Genomic DNA, 24,487 nt, shown 5'->3' on the forward strand with positions numbered 1-24,487 from the left:
GCAGCAAATCTACAATAGAATGATAAAATAGTATTTGGTAAATGGACTGGTTCTTATATAGCACTTTTCTACTCTAACTGAGAACTTAAAGTGCTTGAATGGGTTAAACAGAAAGGCTCTTGCAATGTCCCAGCCAAAGTCCAGACCTCTACCTGCCTGAAATAACTTCAAGTTATACTAAAGGTGGCTCTACAAGCTACTGAATTGTGGGGTACACACACTGCTACAATCTATCTATCTATCTATCTATCTATCTATCTATCTATCTATCTATTAAATGAGAAAAATAATGTTCAAGTTATAACATTAGTAGTTGTTCGGTTGATTAGTGCAAATTACAGCGCTGATGTAAACATCCATGTTTGTTGGGAGCAGTTTTGATTGTACAGTCTGACAGCTGCAGGGAGGAAGGACCTGCAGAAACGCTCCTTCATGCATCTAGGATACAGCAGTCTGTCACTGGCCACCACCAACTCCTTGGTTTTTCCGGCGTTGGTCAGCAGGTAGTTCTGCTAGCACCAGTCCACAAAGTCCAGAGTCCACTGTCTGTACTTTGAGTCGTCCTCACCTGTGATTAGACCGACTATGGCAGAGTCGTCAGAGAACGTCTATAGGTGGCAGCGTGGGGAGTTGGAGTCTGCAGTGTAGAGGGTGAAGAGGAACGGTGCCAGTTCCCTGTGGGGCCCCCGTACTGCAGACCAGCATATCAGAGACACAGCCATGTGTCCTCACATACTGTGGGCATCCTGTGAGGTAGTCCAGTATCCACTGGGACATGTGGTGGTCCACTCCTGGTAGCTCCAGCTTGTCCCTCAGAAGTTGTGGCTGGATGGTGTTGAAAGCACTGGAGAAATCAAAGAACATGATCCTCACAGTGCTTCCAGGCTTCTCCAGGTGAGTCAGAGCTCGGTGCAGGAGGTAGATGATGGCGTCCTCCCCCAGACGCCAGGCTGGTAAGCAAACTGCACTGGATCCAATGAAGATCTACTGGGGTCCAAGAATAAAAAATATGGACCTGGAAAAGAGCAAAACAGGTTTTGTCAAACCCCTGCAAACCTGGTTTCATAATAGAAATAAACTTTATTAATCCCACACTGGGGAAATTCACATGTTATACCAGCACAGGGGCCAGCAAGAAAGAGTAAACTAGAGATATATTAGAAAAATAGCGTATAAATAAAAAAGGCCAAAAAACTGCACAAGAGTTATTGCTGCCATTTACAAATGGATATAATATACACTAAACACACTTTCCATATGTACAGAATTGCATATTTCTAAATGAATATCCATTTCTGCTACATGCTATCTCACCATATAGCCTTTATTTTCTTTATCATCAGAGAATATTCAGAAACCAGACAGTGGGTTTTTATTACCAGCACACCAGTTTATATGTAAACAGGCTGGCTGTTGGTGTTTTTTGTTTTAGCATCTGTGACCTCACACATCTAAAACTGAATGTTGCACTGTACAAAACTCACAATAACTGAGATGAAGGCACTTTGAAAAAGTGAAAACATTAATTACTTGCATACTTTGTGTATCATTAAAAAAAATGAAAATAAAATTTTAAAAAAAAAGGCATGAATATGCGTCTCTTTTTAAAATAATGGGAGTGTTTTTTCCATTTTGTCATAGATGGATATATAGAGTTAGATATCAAAGCAAAATATAATGCTTTGGGGTGAGTTACTGCTTTGAAAGAGTGTTTTGTCTGCCTGGAAAGAGCGGGCTGTTATGTAAAACCTACTGCCTTGGAAAAGGGGGACGGTACTGTGTACACCTGCATGGACTTCCCTCCGGTGCTCAACCTCTTTTTGGTTCAGTGTGTTTGCTCGAAACTGGGAAAGACGCCCAGTCTTCGCCTGCAGGTTCAGCTGCACCTGGGACAGGTCAACGGCTGCTATGTGGTAAAAAGAAAGAAAGAAAAGAAAAAAGTAGTTAATGAAAACCAGCTCGGGGGAGACACTGGCCAGACTTTGTGCCGTTTTCATTTCGCTGCTGTCCGACTTCACAAAGACCTCGCTGTTCTAGCTTGCGACACGTTTGCTTCTGCTTCCGGAAAACAACCTTCACACAGGTAAGACGAGTTTCGGCTTCGACTTTGGCAAATTCTCTTCGTTTCTGTGTACAAATATCATTAGTAGCCGTTGTATTCTTTCTTTTACGCTTCATGTGAGCACTCTGTTCGCGTAAACGAGTCTTAGAGCGCAAAATTCGCGCTTTCACGGAAAAGTAAGTCGCTCAAGGTGTGTAGCAGTTAGCGCTTTCTCCGCGGGGCACACACGGTGTAGCTGAAGGTGAAGCAATGTCTTCATGCGCTCACTTTACCTGCCTCATTAACCAGTATCCTGGCCGATACCTATGAAGAGCTGCTTTTATTGCCCCCTCTGTCATTTGGATCTGTCAAGGTGGTGTTGTGATTAGGAGCTCAGCAACAGCCGTCGGTTGTCAATGGAGGGACAGTGAGTTATTTATGGTGGCAGTGACAGCACGCACATCCAGGCAGGCAGAGTGGAAAATGATCGCAGATGCCCCTGTTGCTGTCACCGAGTATCTGTGTTTTTTCATGTGCGAAATTTTTAACTATGCAGAGAAAATGGTTATTTATTCAATCTGAAGGCGTTTGAAGTTTTTAGCCTGCTTTCCTTATTATTTCTATGAAATGTAAATTTCAGAGAGGAAATAATAAAGATGAGCCACAGTATTAAATCCACTGACCGGGTCTGTTAGTTAGCATTTACTTAAATGTGATGTTCTGCTGAGAAACCTTGATTCATCCTGATGTTTTGAAAAATACAATCGACCTTAACTCTGTTTGATGTAAACCAAAGACACTCCCCAACGGTGGCCTTTAGCCCTCAATAGGATCAGTCGTTCCTAAACTAAAACCACAAAGAACTCCAGATGTTCCACATCAGTGCAGTGAAGACTACTTGTTTTTTGTGGCATGTGATCAAAACATGTCTACTTACCCAGAAAACTAATACCGTATATGACTTATATTATCACCACATATTAGAATAAATGTACTCTAAAGAAGCCATTATGCTTAAGAACCTCTTTCACCACTTACAAGCTGCAAAAGTGGCACAAACATAAAAACTTCACTATGTGTGCGTGGGTCTTTTGTGTATTGGTTGCAACACTCTCTAAGGGTTAAAGACCTTGCCGCAGGTGTTGGTTGATTACCACACAGCTCTGGTATTTAACACTGACTGTGTGTTTGCCAGATCTCGATGGAGGTTTGCTAGAGTTGATATGCGTTGATTTATCTTTTCTTGCTAGGTTGCCTCTGGAGTAAACTCATTATTTTTAGTTTACAAATGGACAAAATGCCTCAGTGGGCCTGTTTTTTTTGTTTGTGCTATTGGTATTAAATTTATACTGTTATAGTGTAATTGTGTGTAGTGGTGTTGTTATTGTAATGGCTTGAAACTGCTTTTGTTCTTTTGTTCACAGTTGGATTAAGTTAACCTGTTTCAGTTAAATAACTATACGTCTTGAATCAAATACACAGGAATCTTATATTTGTGTCACTCCTGCTGTAAATGAATCCAGAGCAGAGGATGCAATTTTTTTTAATGCTGAACTATTAGAAATTTAAAAAAAGAAAGAAACTGTTGACAAAGTAATCCTCTGCTGAGGATTTTTTCGTGGGGATTTTGTTCATGAATTACAGCCCCAGTTTTCTCTCTGTAATAACATAATGAAATTACATACATATGTGGTGTTTGCTTGGCTGCTGTACACTGGGAGGCTTGTATGCCTTGTGCAAACAAGCTTGACCTCTGTGCATGATTTGTGGTTATGAGACTGGCTCCACACCACACTGTGCACGAGTCTGCTTTAAGAAGCTTTACTTGTATGTATATTTGAGCCAAAGAGAAGCTAAACTGGGGGAAGGCATTTTTGGCAAATTATGGTTTTATTGTGTTGTTGGAAATGATTATTGATTTTGTCCACACACAGTAGATATGCAATGCAAATACTGGTGATTGTATTTAAAACAGAGGACTTTGCATCCTGTTGCTATAGCAGTTACATAAGATTTCTCAGAGACTGCTCAAAACACGTGGCGTTGAACTTTGATTATAAAGATTAGATTCAATTTCAGTTCAAGACGCTCAAGAGAAAAAATAGTCCTTGCAATCAAAAAGTAATCTTTATTATAGATAATAAAGTTACTGAAAGCTAAGAGTTACAAACAGGGAGTAAAACATACACACAGAGTAATCAGTCAGACTTCCACCATGGATGATAAGACATTTCTCCCTAGTCTCCTGGCATCCTGCTTATCTCACGTTACCTTGACCACTGGAACGATTCATCATCTGGACTGAGGAAAAACAAGGCAGTGTAATTTTCTTAAGGAATTACAGGCTTCAGAACATATTCAAGTCATAAGCAAAAATGTGGTTTAATCTCTGAGAAATGCTCGCCTGATGATTAAGAGTTATTCATGTCTGGGTAACTAATTCCATTAATTTTCCATTCTAAGTGCGGTATTGTCATTTAATGCCAGACATTAATGGAAGGTAGAGGCAGACATGGCACACCTCCTGTCTCATGGACCTGAGAAATTACTGTCTAACATGGCCTCACCTGTGTTCACCGAGGGTGTGGCAGCACATGTGATTCACTCATATCAGCTATCAAGGCATGGGATTGGGCCCGGCTTTGAAGAAACGCCACCTCAGGTAATCCTCTAAAAGAGACCAAAGTACTCTGTAGGGCCACAGACACTTCCTTCAAAAGCTTACGCTGTCACATGACTACAAGGCATTTGATTTGGATAAGGTGTTCCCTGGTGTAGCCTTTCCTCTTTGGTTGCCTCTTAACATATTTCACCATATCTATTTCAAAACCGCTGGTTTCATAAGCGTGGGCTTTAATTTTGTTTTAAAGTAGACACTTTATCATTTCCACACCTCTAATACTTAATACAAACTTAATAACACAATTTAAATGGATCAGCTATGAAATATTCATCTTTACCTGTTATGAAGCGTAGAATGACCTATAGAGACAAAAAACCTTTTTTTCTGCATAGTTTTAAAGTGTTTTTTTTCTGCTTTGACATTGGACATTTTAAAGAGATTAACACGCTTTGAAACAAAAGCAGTGCCTGCAGTTTGTAGCGCTTTCTTACTTTGGCTTCATTTTTCAGCCCTGGAGGTTGTTACTTGACCACATTATGCTGTAACTTTTTGAAAACTCTCCATTTCACGTGGGAATTCCCAAGAAAGATGAGTACTTTGATCGAGGTCATGTTTTTTTATTTTTTGCTTTTTTTTTTTTTTTTTTAAAGGAACATGGTTAAAAGGCTAATAGCGTTACAGCCAGCGATTCTGAGATTACCATCATTTTTCAGGATGCTATTTATCCTCCTATGAAGCCATGTTTAATGAGGGCGTGTTGGAATACAAAACCTTTCGGAAGCTCTCTAAGACTAGCTAGTGCATGTCACTGTAGCACAAATCAAATGCACCTTTAATGTAAAGCCTGGCTGAATTGTTACCTCTTCATTAATTCAGATGGTGGATTTTACTTTACCGTCATCCACCGAGTGATGTGTTTTCAAGGTAAATGGAGCGTAGCCTGGTTTTTACTCTGTGTGTCTCTGTGCTACAGTATCCTTGACCCCGATTCGTAACAGGAATGGGTATCGGCTGTACAAAGTGAAGAAAGAGTAGGGAGAATGCCTGTGTACATGTATATGGAGAGATGTTTGCACATATTTATAACCAGGCTTTTGTGTTTGCAGTCATTCATTCAGCTACTGAGAGTACTTTACCTGTGGTAGTGCAACATCAGCAGTCTGAGCCACCAACCCCCAAACCTACGCACGTACTCACATACACACACTCACACACACACACACCGAGGCACTGATGATGGAGGCAGAACAACCATTTCTCCTTTCCTCTCATGGTGCCTAGTTATATTCAATTCCCCTCTGCATTCCTCACACCGGTGCAATTGGAGCTCATACACATCCACACTGATGCACATACACACACACACGTAGTCTCTCTCTCTCTCTCTCTTTCACACACACACAGTCATTATTCTGACGGTCTGCTGGTGAGGAGGCAGGGTTCTGGTTTCATTCAGGCTTCAGGCAACTGCTAGAGTCTCTCCTTTGCATGCAGTGGCTACTGGGCGCTTGACAGCAAAGATATCCTCTCGGGTGAGTCGCTTCAATAACACCGAAGATAAAGCAGTCTTTTTGTGTCTGAAATCAGCGCTGCGATCACAAAGACAGGGGACCTGAACATAGGGACTTTATTGTGGTGGCTCATTTTGTCATGTTCTTATGTGCAACAGAACATTTGTCTTTAGTTGATTTGCATCAGTAAGATAAAGCCATGTGTCTTATGATGGTATTTGATGGTATTTGTGGATTTCCTAGCCTTTCTGACAGTCCAAAGTATTCTGAAAGTACATCAAGCTATTTTGCTAATCAAGTTAATAAAGCAGTTAATAAATAATCACTGATTATTTCCATCCGCAAACAAACTGTTTTGATGGATGATGTGTCCTCGGTGGGAGATTTCACAATATCCACCTCAGTACATTTGGTGTAATTTGTGATGTTTCTTCATTTGTTCTTATTTGGAGAGGTTGTCTAAAAGTTCTCCAGTTTCTCTCTAATCAGTGCTCTTCTTATGAGAGGGAATTAAAAGGAGATTACGACCTGCACAAAGGGATAGAGACCACTGCCGTTTGGGTGCAAGGGGTCATTAGTGAAGGGGATTGCGTTTCTGCCCAGTTCATTCAGAATTCTTACTCCCGTGCGTGCTTTGCCTTTGTTCCTTCCCATTAACAGAAGGTTGACTTTAGTCTGTTTTCTTCTGGCTCATTTCACAGAGTTCAGCGCTTTCAGTGAGAAGCACTGTGACTTTTAGCTGAGATGAGAATTCCTTTTGTCCCTCAGGAAACTTGCTGAGAGGAAGCAGCTGTAGCTTTCTGCCATATTGCTGCAGCTTTGTGGATTTGTCATTTCCTGTGTAGCTGCCCAGTTTAAGTAGGAATGGTCTGCTGTACACTTAACTGTGTTTCTCTCTCAACAGAGAATCAACATGAAGATGTGGAGATAACATTTTTGACTCTGGATAAACTGTTTCACTGCTGGAGTGGATTTGGCTGTGGGAATGCAAACGTAGACTTATGAAATATACTAAAAGAGTTTGTGAGGAGATAAGAGCGCGCTGATCCTTTCCAGACACAGAAAACTGGACTGAGCTCTCTCAGATAATGGCTACAACAGAAACCAAAGTTAGCGGCAGCAGCACTGTGGGCCTGTCGTGGGCACGCGTCTGTAAGGAGTGCGGCCAGCAGCACGACAGCCAGGACTCCCACTTGTACGAGTACCAGGATGAGGTGGACGATGAACTGGTTTGCCACATTTGTCTGCAGCCTTTACTGAAGCCAATGGACACACCGTGCGGCCACACTTACTGCTTTCATTGTTTGAGCAGCTTTTTGAAGGAGCAGGACTTCTGCCCTGTGGACCGCCAGCGGCTGCAGTTACATCAGTGCCGTCCCTCCAGCCTGCTGGTCAGGAACCTGCTGGACAAGTTGACCGTTATGTGCCCACACTGTGTGGAGTGCCAGCAGACGATGCAGCGCTGTGAATTGCAGCCTCACCTGCACAACAGGTAAGACTCAGTGGGATGCTGACTGTGGATACTGTTTGACCTTCACAGTTCTAACACACATGAAACTCTAAAGCTATTATGAGTATCTTATGACGACATTATACGCAGTGCAATAGTTTTACCTAGTTTTCCTTCATTTTGAACCATCTGCCTGCTTCAGACAAAGGTTGTAGTTTATGATGGTGTTTATGTAATGTGTCCTATGTTATATTCATGTTCATCTCTGATGCCTTCTTGTGTAAACTACCAGCGACCTAACTCATCGGCCATGTGGTTGTCACAAGAACTGTTGCACTTTTTCAGAAACATTTGCTTTCTTGCTTTTTAGGTAAGAGTTAAGACAAGTGTTGAATGGCTGTTTACTCAATCTGAAGCTACAGCTGGCTTTCGTTTAGTTTAGCCTAGCTTGAAGACATCTAGCCTGTCCACCTTGCAGAACTGCGGAAACTGTTTGTTAATCTGACAGTTGATGTGTAAAGTGGCCATATCACAGATTTACAGGGGGATTCATGTGACAGATTAAAGATTTATTGCAGGCTTGTTAATTAGTAAGATGACTAAGTGCTGGAAGGCAGTTTCTTTCTTTTTTTTTTTTAAGCTTTGGAAAGAGCCACCTAAATTTGTTCCCTTTTTCCAGTTTGTCGATTAAGATAACTGTTATTTATAGCCTCATATTTGGCTTACAGGCACGAGTATTGTAGCTTACCATTCTCGTCGAAACGACAACAAGAAGAAAAACTTAGATAAACACAAGATCTGCAGGGTTTTGTGAGAAAATTCTGATTACTTTGCCGGGAAAAAAAAGAAAAGAAAAACATAACGTCTATAGCTGTGTTTTTGTACGGTGGCCTTGAGAGGTCAAATGTGCTCAAGCTTAAGAAAACACACAAAACACAATGGAAGTTGAATAAAATGCAACAGAAATAGAAAAGATGCAGCAAAAGCCATTTAAAAATAAAAAGTGACAAGCTAACAGGCTAATAACAAACACGTATCTACAGTATTATATGAATCATGTGTTTAAACTGCATATCACCTGCATCTTTTTCTCTCTCGCAACACAGATGAATCCTCAAACGCCAAAAGTGCAAACCTTTGCGTGTTTTGGTTTCTGTTACATTTGCACCTGGTCCATCATGTTATTGTGTCACATAAACACTCCTGTTGTATTTTGTGAGATTTTATGTTTTTCTACTTCTTGTCATGTGTTTTTTTTTTTTTCTATATCCGTTCTTTTTTCTATTTTAGTCATGTTTTGTATGCTTTTCCGTTTGTTGGTGTTTTCTTAACTCGCAGTCCGTTTGACCTTTCAGGGCCACCGTAGCTGTGTCCTCTTTGAAACTCTACCAGCTACTGCTGGTAGCATAGTTTGTCTGTGAACACACAGCTGTGTAGTTATTGTGTTCAATACGAGGCACAGGTCACTCTTCTTGTTTTCACATGGAGAGTGTGGTGCTTATCATCCAGTGGCCGCTATGACGCAGTCAGTTGTGGGAGGAAAATTAGCTTGCTGCAGCTTCTCTGTGTAAACAGTGAGGAGGCAAAGTTCAGGCATGAAGACCAGGCACCGGTTCCAGCACAGGCTTAATCAGATTCAGCCTGTCTCAACAGACACTCTGCAATGCAGAGAAATCTGCATAGTGCTTCTCCTCTGGTCTCTTTGCTCTCACAAAACCCAGTTAACATTGAATTTTGTTCCCTGAGTTCATTTTCAGCCGTTCCTGTACATGTATCTATAATATTTTTCATTATCTTCACTTATATATGAATACAGCTACAAAGGTGGGATCTCCTATTAAATGTGGCCAAAGTTCAAATGATGTAATCATATGTAGAATTAATTCCTTTGAGCCAAAAACTCCGACAGCTGTAATGCTCGGTTTTTTTTCTTTTCTGTCAGATCTGTATGATGTCAATGGGAGGGGATTTCCTTGGTGTTGTCATCTCAACAGCACTGGTCTTGAACACAGCTTCATCACCTAACTGCTCTTCAAACGTTGTTTCTGATGAGCAGCTAATTAGAGGAAAGTTGTTTTTTAAAGGGAAGGGATGGAAGTAAAAGCAGCTTGTTTCAGACAGTGGATGGACTGATGGGCTGCACAGCATAAGGGAAATGAGAATTGTTTGGAAAGATACTCTAGTAAAAGAATATAAAGCTGTAGCTCCAAATTGTAATAAAAGATCCTCTTTAAACTCCTTTTAACATCACTAATTCACCCACTTTAATGTTCTTCATGCTTCTGTCAATCCTCAGATGTCCTGTTTTTAGAAGACTCAGAGAGGAAGCAGAGAAGAGGAAGAGGCCCTCATGGAATGAATTAAAGGGACGTAAGGGTGACGGAGAAGGGTCTGGAGATGCGAAACACTCAGCAACACTGTCTCGAAATTCAACCCGGGATCAGCCCGAGCCTGGGCTCATTAATCCTGCCTATGAGGAAGGTGAGGAAGGTATGGAGTTATTTTATTATTTTAAAACCCGCAATTTCTCAGGGTGTGCGTTAGAACAGTACCAAATAATCTTTATAGAAGCTTCTAGGCTTAACAGGAATATTTCCAGTTGGTAGGGTGATTGTCAGGGCACACACGCGATTTGCTGCTTTTAGCCTTTAAGGGTTTGATTCTGTCTGTCTCAGGTGAATCATCAGCCTGGCTGTAGGAACATCTACCAGCTAGCACACAGTTTAACCAGACAGTTGCATCATGGGTGGGAAAAACCCTGAAAGCAACTTGCAAGCCGGCATCACCGACCAAAGTTCAGTAAAACACAGTTGCCAAGCAACTGGTACCAGGTGTCCACAGTGAAGTTTATATTTGTGCAACTATAATCTGTCATTTGATTTTTGAAAGATCTCTGTTAAAATCTCAGCAGACTCATAAATCCAGAATGATGTTAGATATGTTTAGTAATGCATGAAAACTTCATCATGTTGAATAATCCAGGTTTCACCATCTTTGCCGCTAGTAAAATTCATAGCTTTCTAACTGAATGGGAGCAAATACATTGGTAGTATTGCTGAGGAGTAAGCATGTAAGTACTTGTATGGTCTGTGTGTATGCACAGGCCATTTCCACGGAAGAGCGAGGCTGTGCAGTGCAGCAGAGTTTGCGCTATCTCACTGTTATAATCACAAACTGAGGTCCACTCTGCGTCACTCTGTTTCCTTTTCACGATACTCTTCAGCGCATCCCGGAAACACAAACGACACAGATTTACTGGTTTATGTCATAGTGTGTTATTCCATGTAAGTATCTATGGGAAAATAGACATTTCCAAAATGTTGGTGAAGACGGTGTTTTTCTCACCAAAATGTCTTGCTGGGAGTTAAAGGAGACGATCATATCTGTCTCTGCATTCAGGAAAAAAGATGAGCACAAGATATGCTCAGCTTATCTGAACACAAACATAACAAAAAATGCTCCTACAGCCTGCTCTTCACGCTTTGGGTTTTCTGTGAATTTTGCAGCAACAGGAAGATCATTTAAAGTTTGGATTCTATTTCTGTAGAGTTATTTTAAAGTATAAGTCAACTAACAGTTGATTACAACATTGATCCTTTATATGTAATGTTTAACCTAAACAACTGGCCAACACCAACATTAATACTTGTGGTACATTATATGGTCCATATAATGTACCATATATGGACATATAATGTTTTTCCACTGCCTTCAACCATTCTGATAGTTGCAGCATTCTCCCTCTGAGAATTTGCACACATCTGCAAATTCAGAAACTGAAGCAATGATTAATATCATTCTCACCAAAGTTGCCAGACATACACAGGAGGTATCTGGAGTACTGAGCAGGGCAATCACAATCTACTGACATGGAGGTGCACGTCAGGTCTAGGGTACATTTAAGTATAAATCCCCTGTAACTTAGTTGTGCTTAATAGGGCGTTTACTGAGAGCTTGTGACATCGCTAGAAAAGAGGTGATGGGGTAAGAGGCATCTTGAAATGTGTAAACAAGCTATCAGTGTATCTGAGCTAACTTTATGCGAGGTGAAATGGAAAGTGAATAAGTAAGAGAATGTGGAAAGCTACAGACGCCATGGACGAGTAGCCGTTATGCCCCGTATTCACCTGAAGAATGCATGTGTCGTTGATGCATTGCGCTGTAGTGTTTTGTGGGACAACTGACCTTTACAAAGACTCGAACAGACCCTCACATAGTCACAGACCATTAATGTGTTGAAGGGCCTGTTTTTGCTTCCAAATAGTTTCTGGAGTCACTCGTCACTGTTTAGATTGCGTCTACTATTTTCTTCTGTAGTTTCAGTCAATGAAAATGTTTGTATACTGGGTCTATGAAATAAATATGTACTAAGCTTCCAATTTCTGTGGTTTTAAAAGGCACGCTGCTGGCACTGCGACCAAGCGCTAAATACCTTATGTTTACTGAATAAAGAATTTATTATTTTTTTAAGAAAAAGTTTTTATTGAACATTGTCAAATATTTGCATGTTGAGTGTGAAGGTATTCATGTGTTTTAATATGAATTACTTTTCCTATTCACTGCCTTTCAGACAGCCTTAGGAGACTTGTTTAGTAGGTTTATATCACGATGACAATGAAAATATTATTAAATGGTCAGCACAATTCATGCTCCTTTTATAGCTTCTTTTCCTCCCCTCATCCTCTGTCCTAATGGCAGTGTCCCATTTGATGATCCAAGTAGGGCTGGGCCGTATTATACCGTTCACGGTAATACCGGTATAATGTCGGGCAACGATAAGAAAATGAAATATCGCGAAAATATCACTTTTCAAGTGGCGCATGCGCAGTGCCTTTGTTTTCATACGCACATGGCGGAAAAAGCATGGCGGCGACGGAGAATGAGAAGGGCGAAGGCGGATTGTTAAATGAAACGGATGAACCAGAATTGGTTTGTAAAAATGCTGCAACTTCAGTGGTGTGGAACTGGTTTAGCTTTCGTCCGTCAGATACACAACAAAGCACTATTTTTGGTAGCGCATGCTAGCGGGCCGTCGTTATTGTCGTGTTTTTTGGAAAATACGGCACACTTAAAATCAATCCTTTGATTTTTCTGAAAATCGACAGAGCCCCTTATAATCCCGTGTGCCTTATGTATGAATTCTGGTTGTGTTTACTGACCTCGAAACGATTTTATGTACACGGCGCTGGAAAATCTGTCAAATGTTTTAGTACGACTTTGCTAAGCTACGAAGCCGCACCGCTTGATGGGCTGTCGGAGCATAATGGCTGTCGTAGGCAGGAGCCTCGCGGAGTGATACGTACTGTGCTTCAACATAATATTACCGTATTGTGTGTGTATAACCTCTTTTTAAGTTTTGTGGATATTATACATGGTTATGCTGAGGATATGTCGGCCAATTTCCACTGGAAATGCCTTTTGGTTAAACAGTCAGCAAGGATTTTGCATTTGCACTGTTAAATTTTTATATAACTTTAATCCACATAAAAAACAGCTGCTTGTTTAAGTGAAAATACATTGATTTTTTTTTTTTTTTTTGCACTAATAAAGTTGTGGAGTTGTAAAGTATTTTGTCTAGTGTCAGTTATATCGTCAGTTATATCGTTATCGCACATTTTCAAATGTATATCGTGATAAATGTTTTTGGTCATATCGCCCTGCTCTAGATCCAAGCCTGGGATTTGAGCAGGTTTTGTTTATGCTAACAATTTACTTGCATGCCGTGTTGAAACATCCTGCAGGGAATAAAAACAATTTAAAGTGCTGGTGTGAATAGCTGTATTTTTACACCACTGAATTGAACCAGCTTTGCCTTTTCTGTTGTGTTTTTGGATCTATGGAAGTGTGACACCTCAGTAAAGTAGGGTTAGAATTTAACTTGTGGGCGAGTTACCATATTTGGAAGATAAGAACAGTTTACAAAGATAAAAAACAAAAAACAAAAACATAATTAATCAGAGTCAAGCTGGACTCCAAACAGCTCAAACTTGTATGATTATATTTGTTTGTTTCCTTCTTTCTGCTGGTGTTCCTGCATTGGGTATTTTGCAAGGTTCATTCCAGTGAAAAAGAGGAGAGAACTGGGAGTAAACAGGACATACAGCCATGTTTATTACTGTTGCTTTTCTTTTTCCCTCTCCTACAGACAACAACTCGCTGCGGTCCAGTTTGGTGGCCGAGGCCACTGTCGTGGAGCTGATCAGAGATGAACCCGGAGAGGAGCTGGGCCTTCGGATCGTGGGGGGGAAAGACACACCGCTGGGAAACATAGTCCTACAAGAAATTGTGCGGGACTCAATAGCAGCTAGGGATGGCAGGCTGGCACCAGGAGACCATATTTTAGAGGTGAGAGAAAACAAAAACGAGGGAAGAGCTGGGATTAAGTCGTATTCAGCTGTTATTCAGTGTTGGGATTTAGAAATCTCGTGTCGTGGCATAGCGTGACAGTTGAGGTCAAAATTGTTTCGCACACAACACCTTATGACTACTTCTCATGGTATTGTAAACACACTGCTCGTTAGAGGGGGTGGGAAAGTAGACATTCAAGATAAACAAGTTTTGTCTCCATGGCAACAAGTGCGTCATGTTAGCTTGAGCAACTTTACTTTGTTGGTGTAACTGACTAACCCACTGCCTTTCACTTTAATAGTCTTCAAACATTAAGGAGGAACTGCGTTTGGTTTCCGCAGAGAATAATGGGAGTGCAGAATATCAATAACAAGAATATTCCACATCCGATTTCTACCCTCACATTGCTCTGAAATAAATTTTCTGTGAAATACATTTTAACTTTTCCTCTAAAGCTAAGCAATCCCAGACCTGGAAATGAAAACAAAAACCGTACCGGAGAACAGCTCGCTTTCAGGACGCGAAACAATTGCTTCCTTTGTTTGTGAACCTAAAAAGATGATTGAAACAACAGACTGATTTTTGCTGAGGCCTGTTCTTAGATTTGTGAGGCAGACTTCAAACAGAAGAGACTTGGAATTAATGTTTACGTAGCTGTGATAATCGTGATTATTTTATTAAGAGGACAACAAAACTAAAGTGTAATGTCCATCCTTCTCCTTCAGCGTCTCCAGTTCAGGGCTAACGCTGAGAAACAGACAACCATTCACACTCACGTTTATACCTCCCACCTAATTAGAATACCCAGTTAATCTAACATGCATGGTTTTTGGACTGTGGGAGGAAGCTCGAATTTCCAGACAGATAAGCAGTTGCCTGCCTTGCCTGGTGGCAAGCAGCACCTTGCTTGGGCGCCCAGGCCAGTGGGGGGGCCCCTGAGGGCTGATGAACTTTAAACTACAGCAATAATCCACAGTTTGTAGTGACAGTATGAGAGGCCTGAGCCTCCCTTAGGCGTCCCCACCTGACTCCAGTCACTCCCTTTTCAAGTGGCATGCATGATTGTGTTTAAACAAACCTAATGTCAACAATGTAAACGGAGGGGAGGATTCCTGCTGCAAGTGAAAAAAGAAAGAAGAAAAAAGCTAAACTGTGGAGCAGATAATGATTATTAAATGTAACACTGATTTCAAAAGTAATACTAATTTGTTGTTTTTTTTTTGTTGTTTTTTACAAATGGCAATTATAAACATGATCCAGATGTTTTTCCTATCTGTGGATGCTTCACTTCAGCCAAATAACAACAAAACATAACAGGTTTTGTGGAAAAAACATGCTCTGCTTATTTTGGTATGAAATTAGACAACCAAGGGCAAAATAAGTCTGGTTTTAATGTTTTCAGTGGCATGGAGGAAGCCACAGAATGGCTTTGTGGCTTCTGTTTAGTCAATATTTCTGGATACAGTTCAAAAACTGCATCATTTATCAGTTCCCCTAACCTGCCATCAGCCATGAGACCTGCACCACATTTAGATGAAATGCCACCGCTCATTTTTTCCAGCTGATGAGAGACGAGCGTGTGATGGTGTTTTGTCTCCAGATGCACAACATTCTAGTGATGAGGACTTTGAAGATTACTCGCAGTTATTTACTCAGAGTTAAATGACTTAATATGAGATTTGGATCTTCCAAAAGAAACAACTGAGTGGCTTGGGTCTAGACTGAGTGAGAAAAACTTCCTGACTACAGGAAAAAAAAATTCTTTCTACTGGAGATGATTTATTTGAATTTTATGCCATTGCCCTTCTGCTTCTCTGTCTGTATATGGCATCCTGCATGGCTCCCCCTCTCTTTTCAATTCATTTACCTCACAATAGTATATAGTGATCAGCCGCCAGTTTACTCCATCTGCAGGACGTGATGAGAAGAATCATCTTCCTTCATTGAAATGGATGATAACTTTCTTTATTGCGTTCATGTTGAGGGTTTGTTGGGTTGTGTGTACGACGCAGATGAGTACAGGCTGTTCACTGACAGTTCAAAATCCAACCTAAAATGTATTGTACTGCTTAATAGCAATTATTTTTGCATCCATGCCAGTTGGTGTTTCTGTCCAGCCGAAAGAAACTTATGAAAGTAACCAAATTGTGTTAAAGAAGCTGAAACACAATGAGCACAAATGGACCGCCTGTGAAAAGAAAACTGTACAGAATCATTGAATTAGGTCGCGTCAGCTCTTTTCTGGAAAACAGAAATCGTATTAATGCAGGGCGTTGTATTGCGGGGCGACATGGTGGTTAGTACTATTGCCTAACAGCAAGAACAACCCAAAATCTGCATGTTCATCTTGCTGTGGCAACCATGCTAAATAGCATTAAAGCCAGATATGACAAAGCTTTATTTCCAAGCACATCAAATTACACCACTGTCAAGAAAGGTTGATCTCTTTTATGCTTGACAAATAACTGTACACAGTGAAGGCAGGTAATGTTTGCGCTCAGCTGCTTTATCAGTGACGGTGTTGTTTCTCCTCTTTGTGGTGTCGTGTTCCAGGTGAATGACATCAGCTTGGCTTCAGTTCCCCACACTCGGGCCATCGCAGTGCTGCAGCTGCCCTCCCTCCTCAGGCTCACCGTCATGCAGGAGAAAGGTTTCAAATTAAGGGATCAACGCTCAGACCAAAACCAACCCACTTCCACCGGCTCCCCGGGCTCTCACAGTCCCCATAGCAACGCTACCTCCAGTAACAACCCTGGTACAGTCCTGCAGGTGACGCTAGTGAAGAGCCAGCGCACAGAGCCGCTCGGCATCAAACTCATCCGCAAATCAGATGAGAGTGGGGTTTTTATCTTGGACCTGCTGGCTGGTGGTTTGGCAGCTAAGGATGGAAAACTGAGGAACAATGACAAAGTTTTGGCCATCAATGGACATGACCTGAGGCATGGGACACCTGAAAGTGCAGCCCAGATTATACAGGTAGATAACAGACTGCACCCTTATTTCTTAAATAAACAAAGTTAAGATGCTGTTTAAAGTAAGTAAAAACACAAAGAATAAAAAGGACTTGCACATCACAAAAGTTATTCAAAAAGTGACATCAACATTATTATTGTGCAGCCCTTAACTTACAATGTAAAGTGCCTTGAGGCAAATGTTGTTGTGATTTGGTGCTATATAAAGAAATAACATTGAACTGATTGACAACATTTTGGGACACAGGTTGTTTACAACTTGTACAGACATGAAAGAAGCATCTGTTAGTATGTTTATTATGGACTCTGTCCCCAGCAAGTCTTTACAAGTCATAATACATCTTAAAATTTCTACAGACCAAAGGCACCCAGGAGGGCCATCAATCACAGCATGGAAAATGTATCCTAGGTGATAGTTAGTGGACCAGACATGCAAAACCCTCAATGTAAACACCACCTGGCAGAGGAATTCATAATAGGAGCTTTGTATGAAATTTGTTTGTGTAAAATCATTTGCTTTTATTCTTTGTGCCAACAGGCCAGTGAGATGCGTGTGAACTTTGTGGTGATGAGATCTGCGGAGGCTCAAGAGGAAGGAGGAAGCAGCAGAACATCCAGGAGGACGCCTGAGCCGCAGTACTTTAGGCGCCGGTCCACCTACATGAAGGTAACACACAAACAGTTTCCTCCCAAGTCTTTTTTTAATTATATATTTTATATCCATGTTTCCAGGTGGTTTCCAGATGTTGTCTTTTAACACCCCAACGTTGGTAGCAGTGTCTTACAAACTTTGCATGTTTATGTTTACACGGCGTAATTGTGACGTTCACTCCTGTGTCGCTCACACTCAGTTGTACCATACACAGTGAGTGGAAAGAACAGCAACCCCCCGTTTGAGGGGTGAGAGCAGACACCTGCAATGGTGAGCAGAGATAAAAGCCCTTCTTTGGGGCCTCCCTCTGGCCTGATCAAAAGGCCCCGGGTGCTGCTCGCTCTGCCGCTACGGGGCCACTGTCTTGTTGTTTTTTTTGGCCGTTTCTTTGCGAGACAGAGGATCAAAGCTGGTAACAGTTAGCTTTCGCCTGCAGAGTCGAGCCTTTTCGTCTTGCTGGGGGGAAGGGGGGGGGGGATTCCCTGCTGTGGAGAGGAAGAACCCCCCACCTTCCCTTCTGATGGTTTACAGACTCCAGAGAGCCACAAGGACACTGGTTGAAGTTGTCATTTTCCACACATCTTTTCCAGTACGAGAGCGTAGTGCTGAACCTCACACGTTCCCTCTGCCCTTACCTCTCAGCTCCATCTCAGATGTTTCACATTTGTTTCTACAAGTGGTTTTGTAAGGGGGATCCATTAAGTCAGTGATCCTGGAGAGAATGTGATTAGCTGGCATGTTAGGCCAAACGAAAAAAAGGTTAACTCCTGTGGAGAAAACATGAGGTAGAGGACATGAATTTAAAAACCGATACAATGAAGATGGTCAATATGTTTCTTATTGCTTGGTGTTAATGTGTCTCATTGTTTCCATAGGATCCTCCAGGTGGATTTTCTAGTCAGGAGAAGACCGTGAGTCTGAAAAAGGAGCCTCGGCTTTCCCTCGGCATCACGATCGCTGGAGGGAGGGATTGTCGCAGCCGTCTACCGGTTTACATCACAAGTGTGCAGCCTGTAGGCTGTTTGCACCGAGATGGCACCATCAAAAGAGGTACAAACCACAGGAATAAAAAGAGTGTTCTTGTCTTTGTAACGCTCTCTTGGCCAAGGGCAACGGCTAGAAATTATTTCAATATTTAATTCATCTTCAGATATCCTCAATCATTTTTGCCTGTAACATGTCAGAAAATGTAAAAATCCCAAAAAATGTCACGATGATATCTTTTCACTTTTGGGTTTCAAATAAATGCCAGTTTTCTATCATGTATAACCAGGGTTAGGGCCGGTGATCGTGATGAACTGGACAGGCGGCCAACTTTGACAGGGGGGCATTTGGCTCAAATCACTTTAGCATTCCATAAAATAAGAAATTAAAAAGAAAAAATATATATATATAAAGGGGAGAGTGCAATCATAGTCTCACTTACATGCTGTTGCACTTGTGTGCGTGCACACACACATACACAGTGCACAAAACAGAGGTTATAAACTAAAGTGCAAAGTAAGACTTGTTAAATTTATGTTTGAAAGAGAACTACAAGAGTCAATTACATTTGATTAATAAACCTAAACTCTGGGTCATCTGTACAGGCTACACAGTAACTTTAAGGATAAAAAACTATTTTTAAACACATCATAAACGGGCATGCATGATTACAGTCATGTGGGATCCTTTTTGGCTGTCCCTGGACCTCCAAGACCATCGACGCCATCAACACTGTACAGAATAAATTGAACATCTTTTCTGTCCACTGATTAATCATTTAGTAAGCCAGTTTTTGTAGAGATAGTTGTACATAAATTCAATCGATTAAGCCTTTAACGAAAACAAAATTACAATGTATTTTAATAAATAAGTGTAAAGATTTTGGAAATGACAGCTCTGTTTGAAAATCCACTACAAAAGTACAGGAAAAGGGCAATTTTCTTTTTTTCCTGCCTCTTTTCCAGGATACAGTGTGCTGCTAAAGGACCATTAAAACTGAGAGGATGTCCTAAAATAGAGCCTTGACTCTGACTTCTTTAAGAGCTGCTCTTTAAATATTATATCCATCCCACACTTTTTCTGTGGTTGAACTGACATCTGGAGTTTTTAAAAAAAATCACTTTAAACACAGAAACAGTAATTTTAACTGAACTGGCCTTGTCCTTGTTAACATCATCTGTATTTCTTCAGGTGATGTTCTGCTGAGCATCAACGGTGTTGATTTGACTCAGCTGACCTACAATGAGGCCGTTTCTGTGCTGAAGGCTCAGACAGCTCAGTCCCAGGTGGTGCTTCGTGTCATTCAGACTCTGTCTGAGGAGTCAGAGGAGGACACCGAGGCTAACGATGACGAACTCGACATTGCAGAAGACTCACGAGATGACACCCTCAACTGGACCCCGCTGTGGACTCGCTGGCTGGGATTACCAAGGTAAAGCCAACTCAGTATAATCATTTATATCACGGTCATAGTGCTGTTTGAGCTGTTTTTGCTTTATGTGAAAGAGCTGACTCTGACTTGTTTCTTCAGTCACATGCACTGGTGCCGGGACATCGTCCTGCAGAAGACCAACAACGAGAGCTGGGGCTTCAGCATCGTTGGGGGTTATGAGGAGAGCCACGGGCAGCAGCCGTTCTTCATCAAAACCATTGTGCCTGGAACACCGGCTCACTTTGATGGACGCCTCAAGTAAGTTAACCACATTTTGACTCCCATGTTACATCATCCGCTCCTGCATCTTTTCGGCACCGACCCTGATAACGAAAATGTCCCGTGGCTTTCTCAGGTGTGGTGATGAGATAGTGGCGGTGAACGGAGCTACAACTGTGGGAATGAACAACTCCTCTCTCATCCCAATGCTCAAACTACAGAAGAATAAAGTCACGCTGACTGTGGTGTCCTGGCCGGGAAGTCTAGTATAGCAAACCTCACGTGCTCATTCTGTGATCTCCTTTCTTTCTTTACTGGGAATCTCACTGTCCCTTCCACATGTAACCCGTTGAGATTTTTGAGGTCATGTCATACACGAAGATGCGTGTTCTTCAAAACCATCCCATGTACAATAGATGATTTTCCATAGGTGGACTGTTTTTTGCGATATTGTCGTGTAACAATGATGACAATCCATGAATTTTGTGCTAAAGACAAACTGGAAGGATTCGGTTTTTTGGAGTGTCTTTCTGATCCCATTTGAAAGTTGTATGTATATTTTTAGCTTATCTGCCTAATGTTTTATTTGGTAGCGATTACATCTTAGACTGTGTATAAAAATGTAGCTTTAGGGTCTGCAAAGTGAAACTAATGCAGAAGTGCCTTCTTTCTAATGACCTGCAGGGGACGACTTCGTTGGTTGCAAAAAGACATCCCGTTGTACAGAAGTCTATGGGAAGATGCCCCCTTTTCTATAACCTCAATAAACATTTTCCTTATGAGTTTATGATCTCAGTTGCTAGTTTTATGCCTTAATGAATATAGCATATAGTTCATCTTGTAAATTATCTTCTTATTTGGAGTGAAACAGGACGATAAAGCAGGGAACGCTTTAGAGCAGACCGGCCTTGTGACTGACAAGTGACTGAATGTGGAGTGTCCTGTGGATTTTCAGTCGGATCCTCGCCTCACTCGTCACATCCAGTTATAAAAACCCAATATGGTGACCGCTATCCCCCTCAGCTCGAGTCTGCACAACGGGACTATGATACAACGGCTGCATCTATCCTTTGTATACAGCCTGTGGATGGTATTAGATGTTAAGTGATAATGAACATATGTACATAGTTGAATTGCGTTATTGTTAACAATATGCTGACACCAAATATTTCAGGAAAGTGAAGTCTTAAGTTGATTTAAATTGACATTTTTTAATTTAAAATTAGCATCTACATGGAGAATATCAGCAGTGAGATTTTTTCTTTTTCTTTTTTTTTTTTTGGACAAAACAAATTTTAAAGGATTTTAAAATGTCAGAAATATTTGAAGTCTACATCATGACAGTAAAGATCACGCTTCTTTACTCAACAAATATGTGTAGAGCGTTTAGTCAGCATTGTGTTGCTAGGGGTTGCATCAGGTTTATTTCCTGTAAGCTCTTAACAGGAAACTTAGACCTGTGTTGTGAAACTCTTAAGCTGGTTTAAAAGAAGCTATTATTATTATTATTATATAGATTATTTGACGAACGTTGAGTTTTAATCAAAACTTTCTAATCTGTATTCACTGAATATGTGTATGTATATCATCTTTCCGTTTCTTTCCAAATGATAAAGTTGCTCATAATGAACGAGTTTAATAAGCAGGTGCCTTGTAGATATCAAAGGACAAAGCAGAATCTATACTTGCCTTAAATGTTTTGCTCCACCAAAAATGTGTTTTCCTCATTATTTGTTCTTCTCAATATTTACTGTTTGTGGGAATTCAAAGCCTTGCTCTGATAGATCTGTGTCGACACATTCCCGGTGGCCTTTGTTGCATCTTTATAGGTGAGATACCTGTTGAAAAGCTATGGATGGCTGTAAAATTTACAGCAGGTAATGTGTGTATTAGCCTGTCCACCGTTTCATTATGTTCAATAAAATCATGAAACCATTCCGTCTTTCTGTTATGAATGTTCTGTACACTTTGGGCTTTTTGGGGAGGAAGGTTAAGTGTAGTAAAGGCACAGCTTTACAAGCCACCCTTTATTTATACTTGATGATGGATGGGTAGTTTAGAGGGGATTATAAATACACCAGTATTCACAGAGGAAGGGTGCAAATGTTAGAAATAAGTTATTACAGTTACTGATGTTGAAAGTCTGTGGCTGGACGGTTTATTAGCCTGTTCACTCTGACCCCTAGTGGACACAAGGACTGAAGTGGCCAATGTTTCCAGATTCCATCCTGTAAAACCTTTAAAGTAACCATGGTATCCATGAATTAAAAAAATAAAACTATTGTAATTAATAATAATAATAAATTTTATTTATGAGCGCCTTTCAAGTCACCCAAGGACACTTTACAATAGGATAAAACACTTAGTAAAACAATGGCAGAATAAGAACAATAAAATACAGACTACCTTTTAATCTTGTGCTTTATCACAGGCCTGTTATGCAATTTTAAAATCATGCTCTGAAGTCCTCAACAGTGATTTCTCACAATTATGATTTGCCAGTTCTCTCAAAATCTTCACTTCATAAGCACTTACATACCACCAACTTACCGTATTTCCCGGACTACAAAGCGCACCTGAATATTAGCCGCACAAGCTAAAATCAGGGGGAAATCCTGTTTTGTACATACATTAGCCGCACCTGACTAAAAGCCGCAGGTGTTTCAATGTTGACTTATCATATGTAAGAGAATATGCACAAAGGGAATTGTCAGGAAAGAGATGGCTGTTTGGAGACACACCCCTTTTATTAATATTTTGAAAAACAAGTTATGGGTACATATTTGCACAGCTTTTTAGGTATATGTAAAAGTAGCGGTAATTACAAGTACGAAACATGTACTGTGCTTCATAAATGAGTAACAAATGTAGTACATAACAATAACCTACAGCACACCAGAAAAATAGATTCGGACTACCTTTTAGGCTCAGGTGCAGTGACACGGCTTTAACAAGAAGAAAAGTCAGTCATTCACCATCTTTCTCTTCTTCCTGCACACTGAAACCACCAAAGTCCTCTTCTCCAGTGTCGGAGACGAACAGGCTCAGGATCGCTTCGTCATCCACTCTCAGCTTCTTTCCTTCGTTGTCACTTTCAAAACCAAAGAAATCCTCGTTGTCAGTGTCAGAGTCGAACACCCTCTGAAGGGCCGTGGTGTCCTCCTCTCCATCATGCAGCAGTCCAGCCCTTCGAAATCCGTTGGTGATCATGGATGTTTTCACACTTTTCCACGCTGTCAGATTCCACCGGTGGAGTTGAGCATGACTTGCTTTTCGCAAGTTTATTGCCGCTCGTCATCCACGCCTCCCGCTGAACGCGTAGCGCTACTTTGAAGTTTGTTTTTCGCGCTACTTGTACGGCACTATGTTGCCTGGCGGATGGACATGTGACCAACATACCACTCTTGAACCCCGATACTGTGTGTCTGATCACATGCCCTTCCGCCAGGCAACGTAGTGCCGTACAACAGCGGAACAAACAAAACAAATCGTCTTACGATATGACAAAAATCATGGATAATCCATAGAAAAGCCGCACCTGACTAAAAGCCGCAGGGTTCAAAGCTTGTGCAAAAAGTAGCGGCTTATAGCCCGACAATTACGGTGCTAGTTTTATTTCTGTCTATATTGTGAAGGTTAAATAAGTTTTAAATATATATACATTGCCATTAAAAGCCTGATGTTTTAATCCCCCAAAACCTAAATGTATCAGTATATTTACCACACAGGGAATCTACTGTCAGACTGTAGCATGTCCCCAAGTTTCTCATAATTTAAAAAGGCTTTTTAGGATGCCATATGTTGCAATACAATTGATATTTCTACTTCACACTACTGCAGCAGTAAAAGGTTACTGAACACTTCCTCGAGCTAAACCAGGAGAGGCTGTGAATGTGAAAACAAAAAGCACAGAGGACCATAAAACCCTCCACCCCAAAGTGAAGCCTACCACTACAGTACTTGTTGTGGTCAGGTACAGTAGAAACTGTATGTTCGGCTTGCTGCCTGCTGGTCCGTGTCATTAGGAAGCAGCAGTACGTTATGGTAACAGCATTCCTGAGTTGTATATATGTTGAGTAATTGCAGGCTGTCTTGTTAAAGTTAACGATTCACCACCTTGTTAAACATGACAAACAGCCACATTTTTCATCGCGGGGCAGCAGGCTGTGGTCAAAGTGCATCAGCCAAGGTCAGTCACAACCTGCTTCTACCAACATGACACACCACAGGTTTCATAAGGGGGAAAAAAAGAAGG

At 41.1% G+C, this 24,487-nt stretch overlaps 1 protein-coding gene across 3 annotated transcripts; it reads left to right on the top strand.

The window, feature by feature from the left end:
* Positions 1 to 1,791: 1,791 nt before the first annotated feature.
* lnx2b (ligand of numb-protein X 2b) lies at positions 1,792 to 22,170 on the top strand. Of its 3 annotated transcripts, none has more exons than XM_085432230.1 (10): positions 1,792 to 2,083; positions 7,080 to 7,667; positions 9,922 to 10,115; positions 13,771 to 13,970; positions 16,527 to 16,949; positions 17,484 to 17,612; positions 18,473 to 18,647; positions 19,773 to 20,013; positions 20,113 to 20,271; positions 20,369 to 22,170. In XM_085432230.1, the coding sequence occupies exons 2-10, from the start codon at positions 7,264 to 7,266 to the stop codon at positions 20,502 to 20,504; spliced, it is 2,061 nt and encodes a 686-aa protein (XP_085288356.1). In that variant the 5' UTR covers positions 1,792 to 2,083; positions 7,080 to 7,263; the 3' UTR covers positions 20,505 to 22,170. The 3 variants fall into 3 exon arrangements, with proteins under 3 accessions (XP_085288356.1, XP_085288373.1, XP_085288365.1); XM_085432247.1 differs by having other exon boundaries at positions 9,922 to 10,106; XM_085432239.1 differs by lacking the exon at positions 1,792 to 2,083 and adding an exon at positions 6,130 to 6,196.
* Positions 22,171 to 24,487: the final 2,317 nt, after the last annotated feature.

Source organism: Copadichromis virginalis, linkage group LG2, assembly GCF_057382275.1.
Source record: "Copadichromis virginalis isolate Kocher_CV1m ecotype Utaka linkage group LG2, C_Virginalis_male_GT1.1, whole genome shotgun sequence".
Taxonomy (NCBI): Eukaryota; Metazoa; Chordata; class Actinopteri; order Cichliformes; family Cichlidae; genus Copadichromis; species Copadichromis virginalis.

Coding starts and splice junctions, on each gene's coding strand:
- lnx2b (XM_085432230.1), top strand. CDS start 7,264: ATGGCTACAACAGAAACCAAAGTTAGCGGCAGCAGCACTGTGGGCCTG. Junction 20,014..20,112: donor CGCTGGCTGGGATTACCAAG/GTAAAGCCAACT, acceptor TTGTTTCTTCAG/TCACATGCACTGGTGCCGGG. Junction 20,272..20,368: donor CACTTTGATGGACGCCTCAA/GTAAGTTAACCA, acceptor TGGCTTTCTCAG/GTGTGGTGATGAGATAGTGG.